The sequence below is a fragment of the Phoxinus phoxinus genome (genome assembly GCF_949152265.1).
Source record: "Phoxinus phoxinus genome assembly, chromosome: 7".
Classification (NCBI taxonomy): Eukaryota; Metazoa; Chordata; class Actinopteri; order Cypriniformes; family Leuciscidae; genus Phoxinus; species Phoxinus phoxinus.
In genome coordinates, this window is record NC_136882.1 from 38178027 (window position 1) to 38198628 (window position 20602).

Consider the following 20602-nt stretch of genomic DNA (forward strand, 5'->3'; position numbering starts at 1 on the left):
TCTTCGCGTCGGTCCTGCCGAGTCTGAGCCTCTTCGCGTCGGTCCTGCCGAGCCTGAGCTTCTTCGCGTCGGTCCTGCCGAGCCTGAGCTTCTTCGCGTCGTTCCTGCCGAGCCTGAGCTTCTTCGCGTCGGTCCTGTCGAGCCTGAGCTTCTTCGCGTCGGTCCTGCCGAGCCTGAGCTTCTTCGCGTCGGTCCTGCCGAGCCTGAGCTTCTTCGCGTCGGTCCTGCCGAGCCTGAGCTTCTTCGCGTCGGTCCTGCCGAGCCTGAGCTTCTTCGCGTCGGTCCTGCCGAGCCTGAGCTTCTTCGCGTTGGTCCTGCCGAGCCGGAGCTTCTTCGCGTTGGTCCTGCCGAGCCTGAGCTTCTTCGCGTCGGTCCTGCCGAGGGCCGAACGCGTGCCCTCCGCAGTGGCGACGACTCATTCGAATGTCTCCTCTATTAACTTTCGATGGTACATTCGGCACCTACCATGGTGACCACGGGTAACGGGGAATCAGGGTTCGATTATGGAGAGGGAGCCTGAGAAACTGCTACCACATCCAAGGAAGGCAGTAGGAGCGCAAATTACCCATTTCCGACACAGAGGTAGTGACGAAAAATAACAATACAGGTCTATTTCGAGGCCCTGTAATTGGAATGAGCGTATCCTAAACCCATGTGCGAGGACCCATTGGGAGGGCAAGTTTGGTGCCAGCAGCCGATTACAGATCCAATAGCGTATACTAAAGTTGTTGCAGTTAAAAAGCTTGTAGTTAGGCTCGACGCAAGACGGACGGGAGCGAAAGCATTTGCCAAGAATGTTTTCATTAATCAAGAACGAAAGTCGGAGGTTCGAAGACGATCAGATACCGTCATAGTTCCAACCGTAAACTATGCCGATCCGCGACCCTGCGGCGTTATTCCCATGACCCGCCAGGCAGCGTGCGGGAAACCACGAGTCTTTGGAATCCAGGAGTATGGTTGCAAAGCTGAAACTTAAAGGAATTGACAGAAGGGCACCACCAGGAGTTGAGCCTGCGGCTTAATTTGACTCAACACGGGAAAGCTCACCCGGCCCGGACACGGAAAGCATTGACAGATTGATAGCTCTTTCTCGATTCTGTGGATGGTGGTGCATGGCCGTTCTTAGTTGGTGGAGATATTTGTCTGGTTCATTCCAATAACGAACGAGATTCCGGCATGCTAACTAGTTACGCGGCCCTGAGCGGTCGGCGTCCAACTTCTTGGTTTGACTACGTTTGTTAAGTTGCATTTGGGTTCTCAACCAGCTTGCCTCCAGTGGATTAATCGTAACAATCTACTTTGAGTCAACATTATGGTAAAAAATAGACCTTTTAAGCAATTTCAGATGAGGTACGGCTCACGGACAGTGGATACTTTTAATGTTTAATGTTTCATACAGCCCTACTTATGATGATATTTTTTGTGTAATCTTAACTTAAGGCAAACATGAACTGTACTGAATTAATCTTAATCATATCTGAAAGGTATTTAGTGAAATAGTGGTTGTGTTGACCTGCAGGCCAGACCAGCAATGAACAGCATGATTGACAGCACATCCAGAATGTTCCACAGATCCCTGATATACATCTTTGCTTTCCTGCGAAAGCCGGACCCATCGAAGTCATGATAGAGCTGTGGAGTATCAGAGTGGTTAAATATAGACATATTCATATAGACGGACAGATATAATAACAGTTTATTGGCTTACGATTCTTTAATGTTTTTTTTTAAAGAAGTCTCTTTTGCTCACCAAGGTGAATTTAATTGATCAAAAATACAGTGGAAACAGTAATATTGTGAAATATTATTTCAAATTAAAATAACCGTTTTCTATGTGAATTTATAGTAAAACTATTTATTTCTGTGATCAAAGCTGAATGTTTAGCATCATTACTCCAGTCTTCAGTGTCTCATGGTCCTTCAGAAATCATTCTAATATGATGATTTGCTGAGCAATACTTATTGATGATCAATAATCATTTCGATGAATTGAAAGTTCAAAAGAACAGCATTTATTTGCAATAGAAATCTTGGTAACACTATTTTACAGTGTCCTTGTTACATGTACTTACCATAGAAATAACAGTAAATTATGCATAATCACATGCAACTAAACGTCAACCAAATCGTAATCCTACCCTAACCCTATAGTGAGTACATGTAGTTGCTTAATATTACTCAGTACTTAAATATATAATTACATTGTAACAATGACACCTTAAAATAAAGTGTAACCGATTTTTTTTTAACATTGTAAATGTTTTTACTGTCACTGTTGATCATGCATTGTAGCTAAATTATTAATTTATTATTATTATGTTAATCTTACCCTCAAGCTTTAGAGTGGTATTGTATCACAAAAATCTGAAGCAGCGCAACATTGATAATAATCAGAAATGTTTCTTGAGCATCAAGTGAAGTCAAGTCAAGTCACCTTTATTTATATAGCGCTTTTTACAATACAGATTGTATCAAAGCAGCTTCACAGTGATAACATGAAAATAATACAAAAAAAAATATTTCATCATCGTCCACCTTAAAGGGATAGTTCACTTTAAAATTAAAATTCTGTCATCATTTACTCGCCCTCAAGTTGTTTCAAACCTGTATTAATTTATTTCTTCTGCTGAACACAAAGAAAGATATTTTGAAGAATGTCAGTAACCAAACAGTAGTCTGTACCCATTGACTTCCATAGTAGGAAAAAAAAATACTATGGAAGTCAATGGGTACAGACTACTGTTTGGTTACTGACATTCTTCAAAATATCTTCCTTTGTGTTCAGCAGAAGAAATAAATTAATACAGGTTTGAAACAACTTGAGGGTGAGTAAATGATGACAGAATTTTAATTTTAAAGTGAACTATCCCTTTAAGGCAGATCTATAATATTGTTGAATATTAAATGTCCCCAACTAAGCAAGCCAGAAGGTAAGGCAACAGCGGCAAGGAACCAAAACTCCATCAGGTGACAGAATGGAGAAAAAAACCTTGGGAGAACCCAGGCTCAGTCGGGGGCCAGTTCTCCTCTGGCCAATGGGCGAACAGTGGATGATTATGATTCAGGAGCATTACAGGTCAGAAGTCAGAATGAATCAGAGTCATCATATTAGAATGTCATCATATTAGAGTGATTTCTGAAGGATCATGTGACTCTGAAGACTGGAGCAATGATGCTGAAAATGCAGCTTTGATCACAGGAATAAATTACACTCTGGAAGCTTGTTTCCATCACTGAATACAAATTCCAAAAGTTGATTGAGACTTTTTATCTCACAATTCAGACTTTTTTCTCACAATTGTGAGATATAAAGTCAGAATTGCGAGTTACAACAAGCTTTCATAGAAAACAGTTATTTTTATTTGTAATAATATTTTATAATATCACTGTTTTTACTGTATTTTGATCAAATGAATACAGCCTTGGCGAGCAGAAGAGTCTTCTGTCAAAAAACATTGAAAATCCTAATCTTGACAGGTAGTGTATGTCTGAAGTGTGTGTGCGTCTCACCTGTCTAACCTCCTCACACACCAGCGAGATGAGCCAAACATACAGCAGAAGTTCTCTCCACGACGGAAATGTCTGAAAATCGATCATGAGCACCACAGCAAAGAGCCACAGAAAGCCAAAATACGAGACGATGTTCCAGTAAAACTTCACTTGAGGAGACGTGTAGAGATTTATCAGACGTGACGAACAGTTCAGAGGCTTCAGCTCAGACTCCTGTAAGGGAACACTGACACACAATCATATTACTTCATTATTTAGACACAGAATGTGTAGTATGTTTCTAACATAGACGCTGACATCGGGCAACAGTTCAGGGAAAAAAGGACTACTGTCAAATAAAAAGAAAGACAATATGAACAAATAAGGAATAGCATATAATTGCAATAGAGCAAAGATACAAATGAAATAAACAGTGATTTTCAGGATTAGAAATTGAATAAAGTAATCAAATGTAAAAAACAAAACAAACAAAAAAAACACTGAATGTACCGTAGTCTTCACTGTATAAATTAAATAAAGATGAATCCTTATTAAAGTTACTAAAGTAATTTGGTCAAGAACATATATACACACACAGTATATTTATATATACAGTATATATATATATTGTGCATATATATATATATATATTGAATAATTGTTCTTTAATAGTCTAAAGATAATGTATTGTGTCAAAAAACACAACTAAGACCAACTTAAGATATTGAACACTTAAACATAAAAAATAAGTTGTATGATGCTAACATTAGTTTGATGCAATAATTTAGATTCAAGTATTTATAATTATAATAGTATTATATTATATAATAATACATTTATGTAACATTCATAATGAATAATTGTTCTTTAATAGTCACAATTTTATTTATTATAGTGTCAAAATTTTTATAAAATCCTTAAAAACAGGTTCCGCATATTGGTTATGTAATAATAACAATAATAACTCAGTGAAAACATTACATAGATCTACAGTGGGGAGAACAAGTATTTGATACACTGCCGATTTTGCAGGTTTTCCCACTTACAAAGCATGTAGAGGTCTGTCATTTTTATCATAGGTACACTTCAACTGTGAGAGAAGGAATCTTAAACAAAAATCCAAATCCTGTTCTCCACTCATTACCTGTATTAAAGGAGAACTCCGGTCAATTTTAACATTGAGCTCATTTTTTTGTAAATTTGGAGTGCTGTCAATACAGAGAACAACGACAAAAATCGGTGTTGCCTACACTGTGTTATCCTCTTTTTAAAATTTGCACTCTGTTGACTTCAATGGGGCAAGTTTTAAACCTGCTTTTATCCTCTTATCATCCTTGATGTGTCATTACAAGTGCCCAGCCATGTTGAGTGATTCTTTTAGAGTGAACACGAGTGAATCTGACTGCAGTAGATGTGAAAGATATGAATAAAAATGATGTTATTTCAGCCAGCGCACAGTCCTGTATTTACTTCCTGTTTTCGGTCGAAGTCCAAAGTAGTCGATTGTCGAGTTCACGCGCGTGATCATAGGTAACTAAACCTATGCGCGTGAACTCGACAATCGACTACTTTGGACTTCGACCAAAAACAGGAAGTAAATACAGGTATGTGCGCTGGCTGAAATAACATAATTTTTATTCATATCTTTCACATCTACTGCAGTCAGATTCACTCGTGTTCACTCTGAAGGAATCATCTAACATGGCTGGGCACTTGTATGACACATTAAGGATGTTAAGAGGCTAAAAGCAGGTTTAAAACTTGCCCCATTGAAGTCAACAGAGTGCAAATTTAAAAAAGAGGATAACACGGTGCAGGCAACACCGATTTTTGTAGTTGTTCTCTGTATTGACAGCACTCCAAATTTACAAAAAAATGAGCTCAATGTTAAAATTGACCGGAGTTCTCCTTTAACTGCACCTGTTTGAACTCGTCACCTGTATAAAAGACACCTGTCCACACACTCAATCAAACAGACTCCAACCTCTCCACAATGGCCAAGACCAGAGAGCTGTGTAAGGACATCAGGGCTAAAATTGTAGACCTGCACAAGGCTGGGATGGGCTACAGGACAATAGGTAAGCAGCTTGGTGAGAAGGCAACAACTGTTGGTGCAATTATTAGAAAATGGAAGAAGTTCAAGATGACGGTCAATCTCCCTCGGTCTGGGGCACCATGCAAGATCTCAGCTCGTGGGGCATCAATGATCATGAGGAAGGTGAGGGATCAGCCCAGAACTACACGGCAGGACCTGGTCAATGACCTGAAGAGAGCTGGGACCACGGTCTCAAAGAAAACCATTAGTAACACACTACACCGTCATGGATTAAACTCCTGCAGCGCACGCAAGGTCCCCTGCTCAAGCCAGCGCATGTCCAGCCCGTCTGAAGTTCGCCAATGACCATCTGGATGATCCAGAGGAGGAATGGGAGAAGGTCATGTGGTCTGATGAGACAAAAATAGAGCTTTTTGGTCTAAACTCCACTCGCCGTGTTTGGAGGAAGAAGAAGGATGAGTACAACCCCAAGAACACCATCCCAACCGTGAAGCATGGAGGTGGAAACATCATTCTGGGGAAGGTTTGTATGGAGGAGTGGGCCAAAATCCCCAGTGTGTGCAAACCTGGTCAAGAACTACAGGAAACGTATGATCCCTGTAATTGCAAACAAAGGTTTCTGTACCAAATATTAAGTTCTGCTTTTCTGATGTATCAAATACTTATGTCATGCAATAAAATGCAAATTAATTACTTAAAAATCATACAATGTGATTTTCTGGATTTCCGTCACTCACAGTTGAAGTGTACCTATGATAAAAATGACAGAGTTCTACATGCTTTGTAAGTGGGAAAACCTGCAAAATCGGCAGTGTATCAAATACTTGTTCCACCCACTGTAATAATAATAATAATATATTTATTTAATATTCATGATAAATAATTGTCCTTTAATAGTTTAAAGATTATGCATTACTGTGTTAAAAAAAGATAAGATATTTTTCAAAATGGTAATGCATATTGAACATAAATAAATTGTATAATGCTAACATTAGTTTGATGCAGTAATTTAGCACATTTACTCGTCACTCCTACATCTTTGCGGTGTGAATGTGGCCTGAAGATGTTTGTAACTCAACTAACCGTAAAAGGCGTTTGATCTTGGCATCTGAGTTTCCAGCAAAGACTGGATCCCCCGCCAGCTTCTGCTGCTCCGTCCTCTCGGCCCACCTCTGGATGTCTTCATCACGTCTGCAAGAGTTCATTTCAACAATAAGGGTTAAAACATCTCATTAAGAGTCATTAAAAATAGGTAAAAGTGCTATTTGCAGTGTAATTATTGAGACTGCAATGCTGCCATCTGATGGTGTAAGCATGTAATGACTCATAGACATGATTTCAGACCTGACAACACAAAAGGTTAGTTTTCAACGTTAATTAGAAAGTTTGGTCCCTAAGTGGCTTTACCTACTACGTAATAACATTGAAATTAATAATTTGATACAATGGACTTAGATGTACATAGATGTTTTTGGGGCGGCAGTGGTTCATGTAGGTTGTCTACAAACCGAAAGGTTGGTGGTTCTATCCCCTGTTCAACCTGGCCAAGTGTCGAGGTGTCCATGAGCAAGACACCTAACCCCAGCTGCTCCTGATGAGCCGGATGGCGCCTTGCATGGCTGACACCACCGTGAATGGTGAATGTGGGGCAATATGTAAAGCACTTTGGCCATGGGTCTGTTAAAAGCGCTATATAAATGCAGTCCATTTACCACTTTACCATGTACATAGATGTTTTTACATATTACTTATATTTAAAAAATACCTGCATGTAATTACAGCTGTAATTAATTTATGTAATACCCTTCCCTTAACCCACCCTTAAACCCATACCATACACACCTGTCCCTAACCTTACCTGTCTCACAACTCTCAATAGCAGCAAAAGTGTTTTATAATACAACATGTAAACATTTACATTTAGTCATTTAGCAGACGCTTTTATCCAAAGCGACTTACAACTGAGGACTACAGCAAGCGAGTCATCGTGAAGAGGCAAAAATAACGCAAGAAGTGCTTAAAATACAAAGCTCAGGCATTGCTCAGAGTAGCATAAGCCAAACAAGGCAGGATTAAAGGAATTTTTTTTTTTTTATGTCATAAACAATACAACACACCACTTAGTTCACCCAAAAATGTAAACTCTGTCAGTAATTACTCTCCCTCATGTTGTTGAAAGTTAGTCAAGACATCGTTAAAATAGTCCAAGTGACTACAGTGGCTCAACCATAAGTTTATAAAGCAACAAGAATACTTTTAGCCTCACTATCACTATATACGTTCTTCTGACGTACAACCCAGAAGCGCTGCGCTGTTACACTACGTGAACTCACTCAGAGGCCCACACAGAAGAAAACCAATAGTTGAATAAAGTCGTTATTTTTGTTTGTTTTTTGCACATAAAAAGTATTCTCATCGCTTGATAAACTTAAGGTTAGTCCTTAAAAAGCATTTTCTGTAAAAGAAAATACCCTTTGCTTTGAATTTTGAGTGTTGTAACTTTGCAGATGTTGTTTATGATCCAACAGCAACATTACACAAAGTTAGAAAAGTGAAATCATATTCAACCAGCCCTTTAATCAAAAAATATCTTAATTTGTGTTCCGGAGATGAACGAAAGTCTTTTGGGATTGGAACAACATGAGGGAGAGTAGTTTTCATTTTTGGGTGAACTAACCCTTATAAAGTGGGAGTGAAAGTTTTTACCTGAAGATCAGGAAGCCGGTGTATATCAGAGGAAAGAAGATCATGCACAGAAGAATCTTCCAGTGTGTGTTCTCCACTGACAGCTCTCCACACCAGATCTGAGTGAGCAGGGCCTGACAGAGACACTCGATGAGACCCGAGCTATCAGTGATCAGCCATAGAGATAAACTTGGTTTGAAGGAAAAGTAACTCTTAGTGCACATGAATTACTTACCTTACCCATTCATTTTAAGCTTAACTAATAAACATGACTGCAAAAAATATATATTTGCAATCATAAAAAACTTTTTATTGATATATAAATATAAAACTGTATATAAAATTATAATTATACTATAATATACTAATTATACTAAAATTATAAAATACTAATAATAATAATTTGCAACCATTAAGACCACAAAACAATATATATATATATAAATATAATTGCATAAATAGGAAAAAACTCAATTTTTTATAATATTAATAACAATAAGTTGTTATTATCGTTGTTGTACAAATTGTTCTTTTGTTATCTGTGCAATATATTATATTATAATTTATGTGATATTGTATTATTTTATATACTATTTTTATGTAAGATTTAATAAGAATAATAACAATAATTTCAAACCATTAGGACCACAGCACAATTTTTTTTAAATACAATGTATAACTGCTTAATTTTAGGTTACTTTAGGTTATTCACCGTATCCCCCAGAGTTAAGTCCTCTGGGGAACTATAATCTCAGAAGGCTATACAAAACACATCAGACTATACAAATCACAACATGTAAATAGGAAAATGTTGGCGTTATTTTGTCACTTATTGGGAGCAGTATGCTAGCTGGAGCCATTTACCTCCAGTCTTTGTGCTAAGCTAGGCTAGCGGTGGGTGCGTCAGACAGAGTTACGGCACGCACGGAGATGAGAAGGGTGTGTATGGACTTATCTAACTCTGGGGGGCATACGGTGAATAAGATAAAGTCCCCAAAAGTCGGTGTGTTGCTTTAAATAACAATAATGTGCATAATATTAAATTATTTCTAAAAAAAAAAAAAAAAAAAAATATTATTATTGTTGTAAAAAAAAATTAATCTATGCAATATAATAATAATTATCATCGTAATTTCTTTATGTAATATTCATAATAAATAACTGTTTTTTAAAAGTCATTAAAATCAATGTTTTATATTCAAGGTGAAATGTTGTCAATGTTGAAGTACTTTCTCCTTTCCGAGTATAATAAGCTGAGACAGATAAGCCATAGATATTTCTGAATATGCTGAATATATTTGTTCACCTGCACTCCTGAGTGAGCGATGAATATTTTATCATCGGCCTCGAGAGCGAGCCACAGACATGTGCTTCTGCCCCACGACGGAGAGATGCGGGTCAGGAGTCTCTGCGCTCGCTGGGCGTCCCAACTGTGACACTCGCTGAAGACACCTGAGGACACACACACACAGGGTTAAACATCACCGCTCAGATCAGAGGATTTGTGATGCTGGCCAATAGTGAGCCTACGTTCTGACGTACAACCCTGGAGCGCTGCGCTGTTACACTACAGTACACACTAGTCACTTGGAGGAGACACATGTGTGGAGGAGAGAGAAGCATGAAGAGGGAAGTTAGAATTATATTCTCTTTAAGTTTGATATGGCCGACACACGACCAAAGAGTTCAGCGAAAAGAGGAGGCATGTTTCGACGCAAACATTCCCTGGTGCTATTTTGCAGTTTCAGAAAACAATTCCACCACAGCGCGTGCTTGGCCATAATGTAGCGTGTGCACAACGCGCATACACATTGCTTCTCTCATCCACACAGATGCAGCAGTTCATATTTTCGCAAACCATACAAAAATATTAGCCAGGCTCCGCCCTCCTACGTGCTTCCGCTCAATTTTCATTTTTCTTCAGAACTACGTCTGGGATTGTGGTGTATTCTTGGGTTTTTACCAGTCAATTTTTAACCGGTCCAATCAGCGAACAGAGGGAGTGTCTGAGAACGATGACGTTGAGGTCGTACGCTAGTTTGAGTCGTCATACGTCTCTTTAAGGAAAATAAAGAGTGAATCTGAATCATACCCATGGCTTGTTTCTCGTAGTGGTTGGCCAGTTCTCTCATTTCATTTGCCTCTTCGCTATCATCCTCGCCGCTCTTCTGCGCCAGTTTCCTCAAGATCTTACTGGCGGCCAGAGCGGCTGCGATACAGTCTCTGCACTGCAAAAGCAACACACACACATTCACACATTTGTGAATCTTCAACTACTCTCATGCTATTTAAATACAGAATAAGATTATCTGATTTATTCCTGCAATCAGATCAGTATTTACCCGTTACAAAACAACATCTGAAGGAATACATTTATGCAAACTACAACCATTAAAATTAGAAAACACTCTCATTGATATAATGTAGTTAAAAAATTATGAACAGAAGCCTTTAACAAAATACTATAAATACAAGACGTACAACGCAGGGATTCAAAAGAATCAGTGAATTATTATTATTTTTTTAACCAGTTTATTTACATGAACTATCCAAACAAATGATTCAATAAACTAATGGTCAAAGAGGAATAACAATGCAATGGTAATAATTATTATGTTATATAATTTAGTTTTCTTTTTCTTTCATAGTCTAAAGATTATGTATTATTGTGTCAAAAAACACAAACAATTAAAAATTGGTTGTGTGTTTTGGTTATTGGACACTTAAAAACCTAAAATATAATCTGTATAAACAATACTATTTTTATCCAGTTTAATTAACTGAATGAACTGATTCACTAAAATTAATGGAACATACTTCATATGAGAGAGGCAACAATGTTGATCCATTAGAACCAAGTTAAAAAATAAATAAATAATAATAATTACTAGAATAAACTACAATTATTAGATGAAATACTTAGAAATGTCCTTGATTAAAAACAAACTGAAATAAGTATAAGAAGAATTAAAATGACTAAAACTAAAATTAAAATAAATCAAAGAATAAAAATATAAAAAAATATAAGCATAAAATGAATAAACATGAAAAGCACATAAAAAAATTACGAAAACTGAAATGAAAACAAAATATGAAAATAAAAGCTATTTTAAATTCAATAAATACTATAATAGTAGTCCATTTTAATTCATAATAATAAGTTTTCCAAAAAGTAGAGTACTAATTTGTGAGCCTGGATCACAAACCCAGTCTGGAGCCGCACGGGTATATCTGTGGCAATAGCCAACTATACATTGTATGGGTCAAAATTATCCATTTTTCTTTTATACCAAAAATCATTAGGATATTAAGTAAAGATCATGTTCCATTAAGATATTTTTTAAATTTCCTACAGTAAATATATAAAACATGTATTTTTGTGAGTGAATGCAGCCCAATCGTGAACATAAATGCACAACTTTAAAGGAGATTTTCTCAATGTTTTAATTTTTTTGCACCCTCAGATTCCAGATTTTCTAATAGTTGCATAGTTGCATCTCGACCAAATATTGTCCTATCCTAACAAACCATAAATGGAAAGTGATCAGGTAATGTATAAATAAAACAAATTTTTAATTACCCATGTGACTGGTTTTGTGGTCCAGGATCAAATTTTATTTAGAGATTTAAGATTTATACATTTAAGATTATATGTATTTCACAGCTTCAGCAAAATATCAGCTTCTATCACCAAAATAAAGCAGAAAACAGGTGAATATAAAGCTCAAGCCAAGAGCTTGTCTCAGTGCTGTACCTGCTCCCAGCCGATCTCTGCCAGTTCTCTGTTATTCTGTACAACAGCCCAGAGGAAGAGATCCCGACCCGGGTCCCAAACCGTGAGCGTGGTCGGGTGTTCACCAGAACACGGCAGATCCATCGAGCCTTTGGACGGCACCTGAGAAAAGCAGCGGTGCAATCAATAAAACAGCCAGACTCTTTTCATTACAGTCAAACTAGGTTTTAAAGCTGATTTTAAGTTACTGATGATTCTCACAAAGCATATCAAAAACATGCCCAGGTAATTTTTCACCTCGGAAATAAGTATTATTAAATGATATTTTGTATAAAGAAAAGAAGCCTACTTTAGGATATTTGAGATTGTTTGCATTGTGACAATATTTCCATGCCAATTAACAACCCAGTTTCTTCTTATCATTATCAATTAAAAAATAAGTTGAAGTACTAATATTACACAAACTAAAACTGAATAAATATAAATTAAAGCTAAATATACAGAAGACAACATTTGAAGTGGATCAAAAAAGTTACTTCAAATGTGTACTACTGTAAATATAAAAAAGCTGATAAAATGTCAAAATTACATAAAAAAAATAAAATTAAAATGTTGATACATACTATAATAGTATGTAAGAAATGCTAAAATAACACTGTATTGTACTTTTCCCCCGTCTTTGTTGCTGAGGTGTTTTCTGTCTTCAACTTGCCGTTAAACGGACATCTTTGGTTTTCTTGTCGCGTGAAGAGACGTATAACGGTTGAGTAAAACTCCCCAGCAGGTGGCGCACTTCTTCAGACACGTGAGTCAAGGTAATTTTGCCACCCTCGGCCCGTTTTTCAAGCTTGCGCCGGAAGAAGCAGGCGGGTTGTTCTGTGTAGAGCTCACAGAGCATCTCCTCTTCTTTCAGAAACTCACGCACACACACTCCATTCCCCAGCAACAGCCGCACAAACTCAGGTTTGTCGCCGACCAGCGCAGAAAACATGGCCGGATGCAGATCACAGGACTGAGACGGGAAAGATATCAACAAATCATGACAAACCCAACATAATAAACATTCAATGAGAGTGAGACTCCCACGGGCACTATATGAACATAGTTTTTCTTTAAATAATGAGTTGCATGCAAAAGTTTGTGAAGCCCTGACCAAACAAGTGAAAAGACGTTAAAGTGCCCCTATTATGCTTTTTTGGATATGTAGTGTGTAATATAGCTCTTTGAATGTAAATGTCTCACGAATTGAATGTCTCAACTTCCTGCTGAACCTACTTATGTTTGTAACAAATTTGCATAATGCCAGCCTATGGTCTTCATTGGCTGCCCGCAAACAACGTCTACTTTGACTTTGACATATCGAGAAGATGCTGTTTTCATTGCATGCATTTCAAAAGGATGAGGACTCACTCTGGAATTGATACGGTAAAACCGACGTCATCATTACTCTGACCAATCAGAGCAGAGTAGACGAATAACAACAGACTGGGTCCTCTGACCAATCAGAGCAGAGTAGACAAATAACAACAGACTGGGTCATCTGACCAATCAGAGTAGAGTAGACGAATAACAACAGACTGGGTTATCTGACCAATCAGAGTAGAGTAGACCAATCACAACAGTCTGGGTTATCTGACCAATCAGAGCAGAGTAGACCAATCACAACAGAATGGGTCATCTGACCAATCAGAGCAGAGTAGACGAATAACAACAGACTGGGTCATCTGACCAATCAGAGTAGAGTAGACGAATAACAACAGACTGGGCCGTCTGACCAATCAGAGCAGAGTAGACCAATCACAACAGACTGGGTTATCTGACCAATCAGAGCAGAGTAGACCAATCACAACAGAATGGGTAATCTGACCAATCAGAGCAGAGTAGACCAATCACAACAGACTGGGTCATCTGACCAATCAGAGCAGAGTAGACCAATCACACCAGACTGGGTCATCTGACCAATCAAAGCAGAGTAGACCAATCACAACAGACTGGGTCATCTGATCAATCAGAGCAGAGTAGACCAATCACAGCAGACTGGGTCATCTGACCAATCAGAGCAGAGTAGACCAATCACACCAGACTGGGTCATCTGACCAATCAGAGCAGAGTAGACCAATCACAACAGACTGGGTCATCTGACCAATCAGAGCAGAGTAGACCAATCACACCAGACTGGGTCATCTGACCAATCAGAGCAGAGTATACTCATATAAAGGAGTGGTAAACTTTAGAGAAACCGGACCCTTTCAAACCATTTCAGACACTGTGAGAAAAGAAGGGACGCTACAATGTATATTATGAGAAAATGTAAGTGTTTTTGACCTTGGATGCATGTAAACCTATATTAGACTCCAAAACTAAATGAGGAACCTTTAAAATAGCATAATAGGGGCACAACCTGAGCAGTGAACATGCTTGATGCATTTTAGAACATTTGAATGAACATTATTTCAATGTGGCATGTGCAAAAATTTCCAGTTGATCAACTATAGTTTTATTTTTTGTAATGTCTCTGTAATTCTCGTAGCTTTGTGCATTATTTTTACCCACCGTCCACTGGTTCTCCTCGGTGAAGATCTCACTCTCTGCGATGTCGACCCGGTTCCAGGCCACCGCGAGCTCCAGCTGTCTCTCCCAGGACTGGCGGCCAGCATGTTCATCACTTCTGGAGGCTGAGGAGCAACAACACCTGACTTTATCCAGTAGCGGTTTGGAAATTCTCACCAGTTTGTCTTTGGTATTTCTCCTCCTGAACGAGTCCCTGACCCCGTAAATTCTAAGTCACGTCCCGAATCTTTAGTTTTGTAGTTTATTGCCAACTAAAACTAAAAATGTTTCGGTAACTGAAAATAAAATAATACTGCGAAATGTTGCCTTGATTAAAAAGAAATGTTCCCTAATGTGCAGTGCTGTTATTGTTAACTAAAACAAAACAAAAAATATAAAAAAATGTTTTAACTTAACTTTAAGTAACACGCCGACATTTTGGGACTTTAGGTTTTTCCCCGTATGCCCCCCAGAGTTAGATAAGTCCATACATACCCTTCTCATCTCTGTGTGTGCCGTAACTCTGTCTGACGCACCCACCGCTAGCCTAGCTTAGCACAAAGACTGGAGGTAAATGGCTCCAGCTAGCATACTGCTCCCAATAAGTGACAAAATAACGCCACATTTTCCTATTTACATGTTGTGATTTGTATAGTCACAGCCTGTACAAATAACAAGGTCACATGAGACTCAGCCATAGAACCGTATACATACTGGGAACTATATTCTCAGAAGGGCGAAGCACTGCTACTTGGGCGGAGTGAGCGGAGGCTTCTCAGGTGCAGCAAGAAAATCACTCCGCAGAAGTAGCAGTGCTTCGCCTTCTGAGAATATAGTTCCCAGTATGTATACGGTTAGAAGATGGCTGTGGCGAATGAAAGAATGTTGGCGTTATTTTGCCACTTATTGGGAGCAGTATGCTAGCTGGAGCCGTTTACCTCCAGTCTTTGTGCTATAACATAAACACTAAGGCTGCGTTTACACTTGGAATTAACATGCGCCCTGTATCTGGATGTTGTCCACACACACACTGAAAAGACGAGTGTAAACGCGCTTCTGATGGGAATGTGATCAATCAGCGTGTCCTGGTCCGGAGGGAGTCGAGGACGCATTGTGATCGGATCTCAGTGTAATGTAAACGCAATCCAGACATTGTGTGTGTGTGTGTCTACATTCACAGGTGGACGTCATATAAATCCCCCCCCCCCAGTCTCCCCACGTGCTGTCAGAATATAATGGCCAGACGCAGTTTAGACAATAAATTAAATTTATTTGAACCTTACAATAAACGTCAATATTTAAAACAGTTTATTTAGAGTTACATGATACTGTGTGTGTCATTTTTCATTTTAATTGTGCAACATTATCTGAAGAGGCGATCGCCTGTACAATCACAGCTGTGTGTGTAAAGTGAGTGAGTGAAAGCAATAGAGCATCACAGTCACGCCCACAGCCCGAGAGGGCTTTGGTGCCGGAAGTAAATTTCCCATTCATTTCTCCCATTGACTTTTGGAAAAATCCGTATCTAAAGAGTTTTAGAGCATGTCTGAGGATAACCAGCTATGGCTGAACTCATAAGCATACAACATATCATTTTGAGTGAAAAAACGAAGAGAAAATCCAAAAAAAGGCAAAGGTACAAGACTGTGTACATATTTTTATTTCCGAGCGAAGGAACTACTCATCCCATAAACCACCGCGCCTCACTGAAGTCGACTGAAAGCCAGTTCTTTCAGTAGTAATCGTGTAAATAAAAATAATAGTGTTTTATATAGGTATTGTGTATTGCATTTTATATTTATCATTGTGTATTTTATATTGTGTGCGTGTGTGAAAGCGGTTAACGATAACGTTAGCAACATGGTGCAGTGCTTTGCACCTGACTGCAAATCACCGCTCAGTCGTCAACACTTGTGTGTTCAGTCAGTGTGTAGTTTGTGTGTTTATTTCAAAGCCCTTTATGACACAGGACACTCTGCTGACAGGACAGGTTGAGGTCCATGCTCATTTTCATGAAGTTATAGTTCATCCTTAATTGTAATAACATTTAATGTATTTTCTTAATATCCACAACAAGTGAAAATTAAAAAGTGATGGTCAGCAAACCAGAAAGTGCACAGCGCCACCGGTCTGATGCTTGGACCGGTGCATGGTCTGCTCTTGAACCATCATATTCAGTGTATTAACTTGCCATGAATTATTACACAAATGTTCAGTAAATGCATGAAGAGGTATGCCTAGGCTAAATATTGTTTTGACAGTGGCATCATAAAATGCTTGATATGACTCATACCATATGAAGGCTACAGTAGCCTATCTACAGTGAACGATAAGTAAGGGATAATGTAATTAATATTTTGTGTCAAATTATTGATTTATTTGGTAGGTAGCCATGTAATAAGCGGGATAATGTATAGCGAGTTGGTTGTTATAGCGAATTCAACTCCCTTCAGGCCGATTTCAAGACCCCTCCGCAATAATTTGACACAAAATATTAATTTAAAAAGGAATTTATTGATTTAAAAATGATTTATATGGCTTCCGCTAAAGAAAACCCTTTAAACGGACTGTTCCGTCTCTACTACGGTTAGAATCCTGCTTCCATGGCAACGCTCTGTTTTTTCACGTACCTTCGCGGGGTTTACACGACTTCCACCAATCAGATGCATCACTGTGGGATTGTGGGATTGTTCAGGATTGTGGGTAATGAAGTACTTATCCAAGACATCGCGAATAAAAGGCATTTATCTCAAAACAAGGTTAGTGCCCCATAACTTTTGGCGTTTATATGAGCATATACAATCGCTTAGTACAGCCGTTGCTGGTTTTAAGTCTACCATGTATGGTTAAGTCTTTATGGCTTATACCCCAAATGTCTATGGAGAAATTGTATTGAATTCTTACTTCCGGCACCGGCTGTGGGCGGGACTGTGATGCTCTATTGGGACATTGCTTAATTTGTATCATCTTTACTCTTATTGGTGTCGTGCTACAGACCTAATTTAAATATTATGCCGGAAACAGAAATCCGATCGGTTATCCAGATACAGAGGCTACTTAATATGAACAAATGTAAACACACCGTGTCCTGATTGGCTAATGATCCGATCTGCTTGATCGGATCATGGTGATCGCATGTTAATGCCAAGTGTAAACGCAGCCAAATAGCTTCCGCAATCAGGGAGGTTTCCAGACTCTCAAGGGAGGATAAATGTGATAAAGTCAGTCTTAGCTGAACAATATAAACCCCTTGTGGTTTTTTTTCCAGGAACGTGATTCATTATTTCTAGAAACCATCAGGCCAAAGCATTAAACAAAACTCAAGTAATTTTAAGAAACATAAAGGATAATGTTGACGGGCTCTCGATCACTGTCAATATTACAGCTAAAGATCCGCTCACAACAGTGTATACATTAGTTATCCAACCATCGCCAGCATAATCCAATTACCCTCTGCCCGGAAATGTGCATTTAAGTCTTCAGTTTCCAGATTAAGAAATGGAGGGATGTGGGCATTTTCTGCCCAAAAAGTGATCATACCTTTCAGCAGAGCCTGTAGAATAGCAACGTCAACATCATAGTTTTTATCCTCGTCAATACGAAACACAGTCAGCAGATGAGGCTTCCGGATAATGTCCTGAATCTAAAAGCAATTCAAAAAATAAATGCATCTTCTAGATCACTTATATTTCATGCACTATATACATATACTGTATACACAGGGCCCTCACCCCGGCTGAGGCTTTCTAGCTTTAATATTAGGCTAAGCAAAGTCGCATCTTGATTGACACATTTGACATATAGTAGATAGTTGATTACATCACTGTATTGTTATTGTTTGTCACCGGTTGCAGTTCAGGTTATTCTAACTTACCATAAAATTATGCATCTGTTGAACGGGTCGTGATGAGTGTGTGTTACGTGTTAGTGAAGCGGGTGCAATGAGTGTGTGTTACGTGCAGGGTTCGAAATGACTTAGGACTCTTGGGGGGTCCCCTAAAATTTAATTATTAAATTATAAAAAATTCTGAAGAATACCTTGCTTCACTATATACTGTAGGCAATATATGGACCAATGTTGAAGGTGGGATAATGGTCTTGGGATGTTTTTCATGGTTTGGGCTAGGCCCAGTATTGTAGTGGTGTCTGGAGAAGTGGCTATAATCTAACAGGTAAACCTCTAACTCTGGAGCAACAAAGTTACATCACCTTAAATAAATCTAATCCCTGACATGACAAAGTGAATAACAGGTCATTCTGTCCTTGAGCAAGGAAGTTGACTCTAAATCCACCAGGTGTACTCATTATGGCAGCACCATGCACCTTCAAGGGGTTTGATCAAATACAAATGGCATTTCTCATCCCTTATGTTACATTAAATGTAATTTGTAAAACAACTGGCCGCTGGATTGAAAAATAATGATGTCTGAAAAGACTGTACCTACATTAGAAAGTTTACTTTGTTTCAAAGTAGTCAATCCATAACCTGATCTAAAATATTTAGGGACACGTGAAAAAAAAAAAAAAACGTAATATATTCTAATATGACTAAAAGCCATTAAAATGACAATAATCCAATAGTAACCACATTATTCAAAATCAACATGTCCAGGCACATTTTATTTATTTGTCTTAACTAGTTCTCAAAATTAAAATGAAGAAAAATATTACTTAAGAAATACAATTTATTATTATAATATGAGTGTTAAAGGGATACTTTAAAATGAAAATAAATTCTGTCATCATATACTAACCCTCGTGTGGTTTTAAACCTGTATGAATTTCTTTCTTCTGCTGAACAGAAAGGAAGATATTTAGAAGAATGTCAGTAACCAGACAGTTTCTGGTCTCATTGACTTCCATAGTATTTTTTTTTTTTCATACTATGGAAGTCAATGAGACCAGAAACTGTCTGGTTTAATAGTATTAGCTTCCTAGATAGCTTACCATCTCTCTCTCTCTCTCTCTCTCTCTGTCTCTCTCTCTCTCTCTCTCTCTCTCTCTCTCTCTCTCTCTCACACACACACACACACACACACACACACACACACACACACACACACACACACACACACACACACACACACACACACACACACACACACACACTATCCCAGCATTCATTGCAATCTTACATCGCAGCCTGCTTCAGAGCTAGGCAGGGTCCCTAAAAAGAACCCGCGTATCAACGTTAACAGTAGTTCCGCTCCGCATTACATTAATTACTTAATTTGCACGCAAGTTTTATTTATTTTTATATATACCGTACCGTACCGTTTCTTTCGGTTCAATATATTAATACACACTACACATTCCGTTCTACTTCATACACATACAGCAAGCAATAAACAAACGTAGCCTACTCTTCTAATCATTACACTGGGTATCTAGTTAATGCAATTCGAACTCCTAATGTTTTACTATAAGCAAGATATAAACATAATCAAAGCACTTACAGGATTTCCATTCAGGATTTCACTCTTTTGCCGCGTTCAGCTGCGGGAGCACCACAACAACAATCTGTGACTATAGACTGTAAACAAAATATGGACGACGCCTCTTCGCGTCTCGTCTGTGACGCTGTAGGACGCTGCTTAGCTGCCCTGATTGCTGCCTCATATCACGCTAGAAAATAAATAAATTACTGTTATAAATATAAAACGTCACTAAAGACCTATAATTTTCACACTAATTTTTAATGTTAAAATATACTTGTCGGGGACCCCCCAAAATCCAAAAATAAATTATTATGGGGGGTCCCTAATGACTTATGGAGGGTCCGGGACCCCCCCAGACCCCCCTCATTTCGAACCCTGGTTACGTGTTACGCAATGAGTGTGTGTTACGTGTTAGTGAAGCGGGTGCAATGAGTGTGTGTTACGTGTCAGTAAAGCGGTCACAATGAGTGTGTGTTACATGTTACGCAATGAGTGTGTGTTACGTGTTAGTGAAGCGGTCACAATGAGTGTGTGTTACGGGTTATGCAATGAGTGTGTGTTACGTGTTAGTGAAGCGGGTGCAATGAGTGTGTGTTACGCAATGAGTGTGTGTTACGTGTCAGTAAAGCGGTCACAATGAGTGTGTGTTAC

At 38.5% G+C, this 20602-nt stretch overlaps 1 protein-coding gene across 1 annotated transcript in view; it reads right to left on the minus strand.

The window, feature by feature from the left end:
* trpm2 (transient receptor potential cation channel, subfamily M, member 2) overlaps positions 1 to 20602 on the minus strand; it is a gene marked incomplete at its 5' end in the record, with an annotated part of 58147 nt that overhangs the window by 25493 nt on the left and 12052 nt on the right. Inside the window, 10 exons of the mRNA XM_079618345.1 lie at positions 1514 to 1632; positions 3511 to 3736; positions 6629 to 6736; positions 8252 to 8364; positions 9537 to 9682; positions 10323 to 10458; positions 11985 to 12125; positions 12676 to 12975; positions 14517 to 14638; positions 18054 to 18156. Coding sequence (XP_079474471.1) covers positions 1514 to 1632; positions 3511 to 3736; positions 6629 to 6736; positions 8252 to 8364; positions 9537 to 9682; positions 10323 to 10458; positions 11985 to 12125; positions 12676 to 12975; positions 14517 to 14638; positions 18054 to 18156 — 1514 coding nt within the window. The remainder of the gene's footprint in view (positions 1 to 1513; positions 1633 to 3510; positions 3737 to 6628; positions 6737 to 8251; positions 8365 to 9536; positions 9683 to 10322; positions 10459 to 11984; positions 12126 to 12675; positions 12976 to 14516; positions 14639 to 18053; positions 18157 to 20602) is intronic.